The sequence below is a fragment of the Parasteatoda tepidariorum genome, chromosome 7, assembly GCF_043381705.1.
Source record: "Parasteatoda tepidariorum isolate YZ-2023 chromosome 7, CAS_Ptep_4.0, whole genome shotgun sequence".
NCBI lineage: Eukaryota > Metazoa > Arthropoda > Arachnida > Araneae > Theridiidae > Parasteatoda > Parasteatoda tepidariorum.
The window spans coordinates 29,917,101-29,928,385 of NC_092210.1; the positions used below are offsets into that span (position 1 = coordinate 29,917,101).

The following is an 11,285-nucleotide window of genomic DNA, read 5'->3' on the forward strand; positions in this document are numbered from 1 at the left end:
AAACCAAAATATACGGTGTTTAAACCGTTCATTTGTTATTTTTTTACTGATATAGCAACGGTTTATCGGAAATATCAGTTTCCTGAATTGTAGTTATTAATGCCACACATTTAGTAAAAAGAAACTGAAAAGTAGATTTAACCGAATAAATGGTTTTCATGCCATGAACCATAATAAAATTACCAAATTTTGCCACACTTATTAAAACCATATTTAAATGGTAGTTTTACCAAAATTTCTATAATTTTACCAAATTTTTGACCTTCTTGGTGTTATGAAAAAGCTAGAAACGCGGTAAATTTTACCATATTTTGATATTTCTAACCATATTTTTTCAATGTGCATTTTGAGCTAGATAGTTTTATCTAATTACTTTCAAATAATTATTTCTTCTATTTAAAAGGTATAAAACTATACAAATTTGAAATTAAAAGAGTTAAATTTTAAATTAATTTATATTAGTTTCGAAAAGATGAACAAAACATTAAATTTTTACTTTCAAAAATCAAGCCCTAACATAACAATGTATAATGATATTTTAACATTTTTGTTGTTTGCGTATTGTTGTTTACATTCTGCATCTTTAGCTTCCGATTAAACTACACTACTCAATTTTAAGGAATTTTTAAGTACAGCAACATGCTCATTGTATGAGATCATCGTTTATTTTTAGGAAATAATGTAAACGAAGGAAAACAGCAATATATTTTCTTTGTATTCAGGCGCTGATTTAAATTTTAAATATAATAAATGAAATCTTTTTATCAGTATTACACCACATTGAGAAAAAAGAATAGTAAAAGATATCAGATTAAAGAAAATTTTACCATTATTCTCCCTCTATGGGAACACCAAAAGGCTTGATATGATTTATTGAATCATCGCTTTGGAAATAATGTTGAGAAATTACCAGTAAAATATGGTTTTATAATATACGATAAAATTTGGTTCAGGTGGTAAAATGTGGTAATTTTAACATGATTCATTCAAGCATAGCATAAAAATCTTTAAGTCAGTTAAATTTTCTCATCAGTTTTAAATTTTTTACTTGATATGTAGTAATAAGAACTGCAATTTTAAAAACCAGAATTTCAGGTAAAATTACTCATTCTCAATTTGGCCTGTTTTTTTTATTATTACACTGTTAGATTTTAATTAATCATTATTTTACGAAAAATGTGTTGTAATTTGTTTTCAAATAATTGTTCGAATAAAATGATTGAAATCAATCTTTTAGTAGGAAAATATTTTTAAAAAAACCATACATAAAAACTTTATATAAGAATGACGCTATTAGAAAGATATTCAAAATAACTTAACGTTGGTAACTACCAGAAAAAGAATAATTTTTTTTAAGTTACAGTCAGCTTTAACTAAGCTGCAAAATGCAAACGTTAATTACTCTAAAATTTGTTTTAATTTTTTTTCAATAAACTCTTTTGAACGATAAATTTTTAATTTTTAGCAAGTGTTTACCTTAAGTTAGTTTTTGATGCAATATAAGTTAGCATTTGATGCAATACTGATACAAGAAATAGAAGAAAATCTTGAAATATTTTTTTTTCTAAATTTATACATAAATGCTAAAAAAAAGTTAAAAAATATCAATAGAGATATTTTTAAAATGTATTAAAATTATTGAGATTGAAATCCTGGATAACTAAAAAATATCTTGCATAACGATATGATGAGGTAGCTGAGATTTTTTTAATATAAAAGATAAAAAGAAATATTCTTTACTTTTATAAAAATCGAGTTCTCAATATGATCGCAATGCGTTACGAAAAGAAGGAAATAAGGAAGAAAAAATAAGGTATTTTGGAGATATCGGAAAATGATTGAATGGTTTGCTTTCAACTATATCACAAAATGATGCAAATTTTCTTTTATTCAATGCAAAACTGCATTCTGAAAAATGGATTCTAACTATTTTCTTCTTTTGAATGAAAAGAGTTTTCTGGGAAACTGAACCTTAAAATGAAAAACAGTTAAGTCACATTTTCTTCAGATTTTTCTTTAGATTAAAAATTAACGTGATATATTTCTTTCTTTTTAATAGTTATTCAAATCATTCTTAACTATTATTAATAGCAGATACTAAAAAATATTTTTTTTAAAAAGAAGAATTAGTATGAATTGTTCATGTTTTTCTATCAAATGTGTGGCACAGGTTGAGCAAAACTAATATTTGTTAATGTTTATCTCGTTGAGGTCGCAGGTTGAGCAAATAATGATTTTTTTTACTTATCTCTTAATTGTTTGTCACAGTTTTAGTTTATCACTTAAATTTGAAAAATTTAGTTATTTTTGATAAAGTCCCATTTACAATTTACTGCAATCGATATTAGACGGAATATGTGAGAGTTTAATGTTATTCAAACTAGATTTCCTTTGCAAAAAATTATAAATGAAATAGAAATATATAATACAATTTACAAGTGGAGATGACGATATAATCCTCAGATAGCAGGTAATCATATTTCATTTTCAATTGGTTGCCCATCATAAGGTTGACTAAGTAATCCTTTTTTAAACTCAGTAGATTGTATTAATAATATTATCGAATATATAATCGACTATATAACTATTTGACTATTTGATATATACTGAATATATATCGAATAAGTTTAATTGATATATTAGTATTCCAAGCTTGAATAAAGGTATGACATAAAGATTGTATGAAGGCATGCAATAAACTTTCCAAAAAACCTCATTTTCCAGCTTTTACTGTGAATCTTGTCTTTTTATTTTTTTTTTCATTCTAGCTTTGTTCAGGAAGCATTTTGTTTGTGATGTTAATGATTAGGTTAAAATTTAATGAAAATTTAATATTCTCACTTAAGTGTTAAAGAAAATACACAAATGATTATAAACCTTGTTTGAGTAATGGTCTTAAAATTTTTAAAAATCTGGAGACTGTGTATTTACCCACGGTAGTAAAATGTTTTCTACTCTTGATTTACGAATGATGATTTTTTCTCGATTTCAGAAGAATTTTCTAGCCTTTTTTTGTGAAGGCAAATTCAATCTAAAAAAAAGAAAATAGTTATTTGCGTAAATTTAATGGGAGCCTCATAACGCGTACACTAACATATTTAAATTTAACAATATTTTAAACTTACATGGTTTATTTGCTAGTCATTTATAAACTTTGTTGGGTTGTGCGATAAAGGTTATTTCCGACTTTAAAATGAACTTTACACTGCTCTCTATGATGTATTTTGAATTGGTATAAGTTGGTATTTTGAATAGGCTCTCAGCTGTAAATTTTAAGTTCCTGGTAGTGTTTTTATGGCTCTCTACCAATATTCAAAGATCCATGAAGATTCAAAATCCAAAATGACATTAATCTTTAATATACAGGGTGTTGCGCAAAAACATATCTTAATGTAATATGCTTAGAATCCTTTCAAGAAAGGAAAAAAAAAGGAGGAAGAAAGACCATAGCNCTGTGTTGCAAGTTTATACGATCCCTTAGGACTGTTTACACCATTCACGATAATTGGAAAGATACTCTTTCAAGATACTTGGATTCTTGGAATCGATTGGGATGAAATTTTGATGAAAAACTTGGCTACTGTGTGGTATACAGTTACAACCCAGCTCGATGCCATTTGCTCAAAAGGAATTCCTCGTTACAAAGGAATTTCATCGCTTGATTTTTTTAATATTCATATGTTCTGTGATGCATCTGAGCGAGCATATGGTGCAGTTTTGTACATAGTTACCTCTCATAATAATCAATCAAGTATCCATTTAGTATGCAGCCGCAATAGACTTGCACCTATAAAGAAAGTTAGTCTTCCACGCTTAGAGCTTTTAGCAGCTGTGATTGGTACCAGACTGCTGAAATATTTTTGCAATGAAACTGGATTGTCGCCATCTACAGCCACATTATGGAGCGACTCTGAAGTCACCCTTGGTTGGATTCGGGGTAATCCCAACAGGTGGAAAACCTTTGTGTGCAACAGGGTAACAGAAATAATTTCATACACTGACCCTTCACAGTGGCGGCATTGCCCGGGACAAGACAATCCAGAGGACAAACTATCAAGAGGCGTTCCTACATCTACACTGAAAGACCTCAACATCTGGTGGAACGGGCCCACTTGGCGGACTGAACCCACAGAAAGTTGGCCAGATTCGAAAGCAGATTACTCTCATAATTTGAAGGTAAAGAAAAATAAAGAAATTCAAACATTTCATGTTACTGCTTTTCAACCCATCATCGACGCAAAAGACTACAGCTCCTACTTCAGACTGCTACGTGTTACTGCATGGATTCTACGTTTTAACTCGAACTGTAGATCTCAAGGCAAGAAAGTCAGAGAATTTGACACTGCAGAAATATATGATGCTAGAAATTACTGGACACAAGTGGTTCACAAGGAGTCATTTTCGTTAGAATACGAAGCTTTATCAACATCCAAGTCACTACCAAAAAATTCAAAGATTACAAAATTCAACCCATTATTTGAAAACAAATTAATACGTATTGGTGGCAGATTACAGTTTTCGAGTTTATCAGAGTCCCAAAAACATCCAATTTTGCTGGACGAATCTCATCATTTCACAAGTCTGATGATACGTCAAACACATATCAAAATGCATCACCTAGGTGTCAGAATAGTGCTTTCAGAACTACGCTCAAACTTTTGGATTCTATGAGGCCGCCAAGCCATCAAGCAAGTGATTTACAGATGCCTACCATGCAAGATGTCACGAGCAATTCGCTGCACTCAAATTGAAGCTCCTCCACCAGCTGATAGAATAAACCCAGTTACACCATTTTTCACCGCAGGAAAAGATTTTGCTGGCCCCGTACATGTTCGCACTTTGAATCCTTCAGACGCAGCTTACATTGTACTGTTTACCTGTGCAACGACCAGAGACATACATCTCGAACTTGTGTCAGATCTTTCGACGGACAAGTTTCTGTTAGCATTGCAGCGATTTGTGGGTCGTAGAGGACTACCACATACCATCTATAGTGATAATGCTGCTACGTTCCACGCTGCAAATAAGGAGCTAATACTTCTAATGAACACTCTTACATCTACTAAAGTGCAACAGTTTTACGCTCATAATGGCATAATTTGGAAGTTCATCGTACCCAGAGCGGCTTGGTGGGGAGGTTGGTGGAGCGCCTAATCGAATTAGTGAAAAATTGTCTTCGTAAATCTCTTGGTCGGACACTATTGGATAAAGAAAATTTATCAACTGTACTAGTAGGGATAGAAGCCGCCCTTACCAGCAGACCCATTGTATATGAAGAGGGAGATGAAGACAATACGGAAGCCTTGACACCGGCACATTTCCTAACGGGTAGAAAATTAACATCCATACCCACAAATCCGAATAACAATCCAAGACTTACTAAACTCTTCAAACAACAACAAGACGTGTAGGATATATTTTGGAAAAGATGGTTCAAAGAATATCTGCTGCAACTTCGCACTTATCACCAAGTTCGCAATATTCATAAATCCTTCAACATCCGTGCAGGAGATCTTGTACTACTACAAGAAGACGTCAGATCCAGACACATGTGGAAGAAAGCCCGAATTACCAATCTAATTAAGGGACGTGATGGGGAAATCCGAACATGTGTGTTAAGAGTGAATGGAAATACTGTAACTCGACCTATACAACTGGTCATCCCTCTTGAGGTTGACCAGGGTGGGGAGGATGGTCCGTCATCAATAAACAGTTAGTTTTAATAATTGTTTTAAATCGTCTGTCGATATAATAACTGCAACTCCAGCTGGTTGCTAGGCAACCAAACGACTTTTTCTTATTATTAATGTTTTTGTTTATCGTTCGTCTCTGTATGTCTGTGGAATTAAGAGAATGTAAAAGCTAACAAAGATCTCGTGCAAAATAAATTTTCTGAAACGATAGACTAAGAGAGAATATTTAAAGCAAAAATGAATCACGAAAAAGCACTTAATTACAATAACTTTCGAACAATTTGGGATTTTGAAGGAAAATTTGGGTTAAGTTCACGAATAAAAATGGCATATCATCAGGCTAAAGATTGGCCAAACATGATGTTTTTTCCCTACAAATTTGTTAATTCATTATTCTTGAACTAATTATCCAATTTTTACGTCGTACATAGTATGTTTACGTCGAAATCCACTCGTATTCCTGGTACGTTTTTTTTATGTCTCCGTAATGTCAAATCTACACACATTACATTGTGCAGTAAAGCAAACTGTAACGCAAAGCAAACAAAAGGTGATAAATATTTCTTAAAAAAAGCTCTTAAAATTGCTACTACTCTTGAACAAATTTAAATTTTGGAAAACACATTGTGACTTAAGTTAAAAAACAAAAAAGGCCCTTTCAGCATATTAAATTGTTGTATTCTTGCGGCTTGTGCAGCGGTGGTATTTGTTCCCATTTGGCCGTATGGTACTTTTCCTTACAAGTTTCAAAGTTAACGATTATCAATTTTTTTCGAGGAACTTTTTGCTCATTTTTCTACAAACCTTCGTAATTTCAAATTTCTAAATCTTATAGTTCTCGCAAATAAAAACGAAATGTAATGTTCAGTTTAACATCCAAAACAGTGGTGGCTGTGGAGGCTTTTATGATTTTTTAATATTGAGGTAAAAAATATATTTAAAATATATTATAAAATCTCCATCAAAATACTTTAACCATGCTATTTGTGGGCATTTTAAAATCTCGTGCGATAAATCTAAGCTGACTAATACATTAGTTTTGTTCAGCAATATAGATTTAAATTAAAGATTAATTTATTTAATTAAGCATTATGTTCATCTAAATTGTTAAATCGCCTAACTTCCATTATCTTAATTTACAAAAAGTTACTCATATTAAAATCACAATTAAATTCTATTCAAAATCACTTAGATTATAGCTGCTGTTAAGTTGATTAATAAAAGCTGGATTATATATAAAAAGAAAAAATGCTCAAATTATGAAAAGATTAATGCTTCAAATCTAAGCTTATCAAATATTACTGTGCTAGAATGATTATTTATTAAATATATATNACTATATATATATATATATATATATATTATCAATACTCAGAAATTTGTTTTTAACTGAAGAGTCTATATTTCTTTATGTTAAATGTAGCAAAAACATTGTAAAATTCATCAAAGCACAAAAGCTTTCATGGCTTGGTCACATAGAGAGATTACCTTGCAATTGAATGGTAAAAATCTTGCATTGGAAGTCCATGGGCAGTAGGCTTAGAGAGACCGAAGTAAAGATGGATGGATGATGTTCTGAATGATTTAAAAACTTTAAAGGTCTCCAAATGGAAGATCAAGGTCAGAGAGAAAGCTGTCTGGAGAAGTATTGTGCAACAGGCTAGGGCCTACTCTGATCTGTAGTACCAGTAAAGAAGAAGATGTTATTATTAAGAAAAACATAGTTGGCACAATGCAAATTCCTTCGTTTATAGAAATTTAAATTTCATTAAAAGTTAGTATTTAAATTCGAAAGATGAGCTGATTTCTAATATTAGTTTTGAGAACAAATGTTTAGAGAAATGCTACAAAATATATTGGAGAAGTTCAGCAAAGAAACTCTGACGAAATAACCTATCGGGATGCTCAGAATATCTCTTCAGTTTGAATAGACGTAAAGATTGTTTTTATGCTACCGGGTAAACCTATTTCGTAGTTTGCAAGAGATAGCAAAAAAGAGACAGAGAACTTAAGCTGAAAAAAACTTTATTAGGAAAACTTGGTCCTTAATATTTAAATTTATTTAAATGAGAAATTATTTGAATGAAGCATAAACTCTACGTCTGATGTTATATCAAATAGATATTATTGTCCTCAAAATTACAATATCAATTTATTTAGATAAATCATCTTCATGCAGTTTAATCATTAAATTTATGTGTGGGACGCATCATTTGTCAATATGAATCAATAATGAAATCGCATCATATGAATCAATAACGAAACCTGAGCAACATAAAGTTCTTAAAAAACTAATGCTTTTTTTAACCAAAACCAAATATTGTCTTTCACATCTAATCTCAAAAAATCAATTGGATTTGAAATTTCGTAACTTTGCATGGTAGTAATTCTTCAATAAAGACATTAAATTAGAAAAATTTACATAAGAGTTACATAATGATTAGCATAATGGAATTATATTGTAATATTTTTATTCCCAATATGCATTAATTTGTTTTATTTTTGGAAGAAGAAAGTCGAAAAAGTGTGTTCTAACTACACTTATGAAATCTGAATGTAGTTTTATGACTTATGTCTGAGTGAAAAGTTAATTAACAATAAGTAAAGAAAAACACCTCTTTCCTTCATGATATGACTTGCACGTCCCCATTAATGAACTGACAAATAGAAAAAAAAATATTGGCGTATGATGGTGAGACTTTTTTTAATTAATACGATTGTTCTTTAAATAAAAATGGGCTTTTTTCACTCTTCTTCTCACCAAAACTTATGCATTCTGTTTCTATGAAGTGTCATGAGTAAGAAAGTAAACATTAAAAAAAATACCATTATCACCTTCTTTTCTCAGTTTAATGAAAATATAGAATTTTTTTTTCTTTAGTGAACAGTGGAGACAATATAAAAAAATATTTACTTTACATTCACTTTTTCTTCTTAAGCATTATTCTCCTAAAAAGTAATTAAAAATAAGAGAGTTAAAATAGACGCATACTTTTTTTTCAGTCTCTATTCTCCACTTCTCATTACATCCATAAATTAAATGGAGTTTTTGCTCCAAAACATTCTGAGAAAAAAACCTTTCTTTTTTCATTTTATTCAAGCGGTCAATCAAACACATTAAACAAGCGTGAAATTAACTTTTGGAACTGTTTCAGACAACAATAGAAAATTTAAGTCAGCATTTTAATTACTTTCTTGATTGTGTTTAATTTGAGTCTAAAGCATCATTGTGATATTAAATTTATTGCAAATAAAAGTTTATTTATTTAATGTATGTAATATGTTTCGAATATTATGTTTGTTTTATTTTAAACGTAGAAAAAAATCCTATCATTCCATAATAATATAAGAATATGCGTTTGTTCTAAAATTTTTGTTATTACATAATTCCTTTCTCCAATTAATATGAATAAAAATCTCGTTACCCACTCATTCCTATTTCGTGGAATCTTATTTTAATCTTATTCATGGATATATATATATTTAACACTAGAAAGACTGTAAATTAGTATATACCTATATTACCCAAAAGCAGTCAAAATGACAGGATTGTGAATGAGTAAATAAATTTGCTTAAAATAAATTTTTAACATGTTTTGTATCATTTACAGTTATATAGCAAGTTATTAGTAAATATTAGCAATAAAAGAAATTATATGTTGTACAAAAAGTCACAGATTTCTAAGAAATTGTGTCATTATATACATCATGGTCTCTCTAATTGAAATTAAAAGCAGTCAAAATAACTTCTTTAGGCAATCTAGTGATACATGGGTCAATTAGGTCAATAGGTCAATAAATATTAGGAAATACAGCAGATTTCTCAATATTTTTCTTCGTCATTTTTCGTAAAGTTCTAACTAACAAATCATGTGCATTTCTGCTAAATGTATTTAATATTTCATTCTTATTTTTTAATAAACATAACTTCAAAATCCCCTCCGTGGACGTCCCTACGTCTGTGACACAAAATAATTTTTTTTGGCTGTTAAACAATTTAAATGTTATTTTAATGATTTTTGCAGTTTTACCTAGTTAAATGTTTATAGTAATTTTTCATTTAATGTTTTTTTTAAAAACATTTATTTTTATAAAATAAATTACTAGTAAACTTTGTCCATCAAAAATGAAATCTCCCTCCATGGACAATTAATATAGTTGGTAAATTTGCAATAAAGGGCAGCATATGCGAAATCCCTATAAGACAGCTGCTGGGAAAGGTAACCATTCCATTTTCTAATGTTAACTATCAGTTGTTTTTGTTCTCTTTGGTGTTAGTTTTGGATTGATGTGTTCAATCGGGGTTTGGCAAAGTTCTCACCGCATACTCCGTGGACATCATAAAGAAGGTAAGAAGAAATTTTTTTATTTTTGATAGATGAATTTTAGATTGCAAAAATTAGCCCCATTTTTGTAACTTTAAAATTAAAAATCAGTAAAATTCAAGAACTAATTATTGTCTCCTCCGTGGACGTCCCCTCCGTGGACATAACAAGTCCACGGAGGAGAAGACGCAGTCAATGGAAGAGACAATGTGCTATATAACCATAATACAATTTTAATAATTGAAAAACTATTTTCTTTTAATTGATATTTTTTAAAATGGAACAAATGTGTTAATTTGTTTGTATTTTTAAAGAAAATCAATTAAGTTTAACTTTTTCTTATATGAGAAGTAAATATTGACAATTTCTCTAAATAATATCTGTGATGTTCAACATTTTTTTTCTCTTCAAATTTCAGGAAAAAAATGGTAGAACCGAAATGTAAAAAAAGAAAGCAATCAAATGTTCAAATGCAAAAGAGAAGGGAACAGAAAAAACTTAGTATGAGACAAGCTAGACAGAAATTAAAAGAAAACACTATATTGTTTGGAGAAAGCTAAAAAAAAAAAGGAGCAAAAAACTTTTAAATCTGTATCAGAAAAAGATTTAACAAAAACATCGTGATTAAATGTACCTAAATTTCTAGAAATTGATAGAGCAAGCCTTTTGTGCCCAGGGAGAAAAGAAGCAATAACAAAGAGAAAAAACAAGAACGTTATTTGGATGACAGTACGTTTAACTTGCATAAAATGTTCATAAAAGAATACCCTCAACAGTCAACTTTCATGTGGAGTTTGAAATTTTACTTCAATAGTCTTCACATTTTAATTTATAAATATTCAGTAAGAGTTGCTTAAAAAATTGTACACCTAGGTTAAAAATGGATGCTTCCCTTCATAGAAGCATGATTAATCGGAAGTAGCTCTATCTCTAATAGTGAAATATTTTATTATTTACTTATCAATGTTAAACTCATATCAGTTAACAATGTTATCAATGTTTATCAATGTTAAACTCATATTAATGAATTAGTCTTCATTGACATTATATATTTTATAACATAAAATGTCTCCTCCGTGGACAAGGCAGAATTTAAAATATTTTAAGTCTTATAAGAAATAAAATAGAAAACTTGACCATTATTATAAGGACATATAACAAAAATAAATAAAGGCATTTATGTAATTTTTATCACTTTTTTTAATTACTTTAATTTAAGAAAATTTTTTAGCCTATTTATACCTTTTCAGTGAGAATGACCAATATA

The 11,285-nt window shown here is 29.6% G+C and overlaps 2 protein-coding genes across 2 annotated transcripts; both read left to right on the top strand.

The window, feature by feature from the left end:
• The first annotated feature begins 3,564 nt into the window (after nt 1-3,564).
• Nucleotides 3,565-4,671, top strand: LOC122268974 (uncharacterized). Its single transcript, XM_071183744.1, has one exon. The coding sequence runs from the start codon at nt 3,565-3,567 to the stop codon at nt 4,669-4,671; it is 1,107 nt and encodes a 368-aa protein (XP_071039845.1).
• Nucleotides 4,672-4,719: 48 nt separating this feature from the next.
• Nucleotides 4,720-5,411, top strand: LOC107455301 (uncharacterized). Its single transcript, XM_016072814.2, has 2 exons — nt 4,720-5,137; nt 5,236-5,411. The coding sequence occupies exons 1-2, from the start codon at nt 4,720-4,722 to the stop codon at nt 5,409-5,411; spliced, it is 594 nt and encodes a 197-aa protein (XP_015928300.1).
• Nucleotides 5,412-11,285: the final 5,874 nt, after the last annotated feature.

Bases quoted from the DNA above. Each gene is read 5' to 3' on its own strand.
- LOC122268974 (XM_071183744.1), top strand. From the start codon at position 3,565: ATGAAAAACTTGGCTACTGTGTGGTATACAGTTACAACCCAGCTCGAT.
- LOC107455301 (XM_016072814.2), top strand. From the start codon at position 4,720: ATGTCACGAGCAATTCGCTGCACTCAAATTGAAGCTCCTCCACCAGCT. The intron at 5,138-5,235 runs GTTGGTGGAGCG...CTGTACTAGTAG, and splicing joins CAGAGCGGCTTGGTGGGGAG to GGATAGAAGCCGCCCTTACC.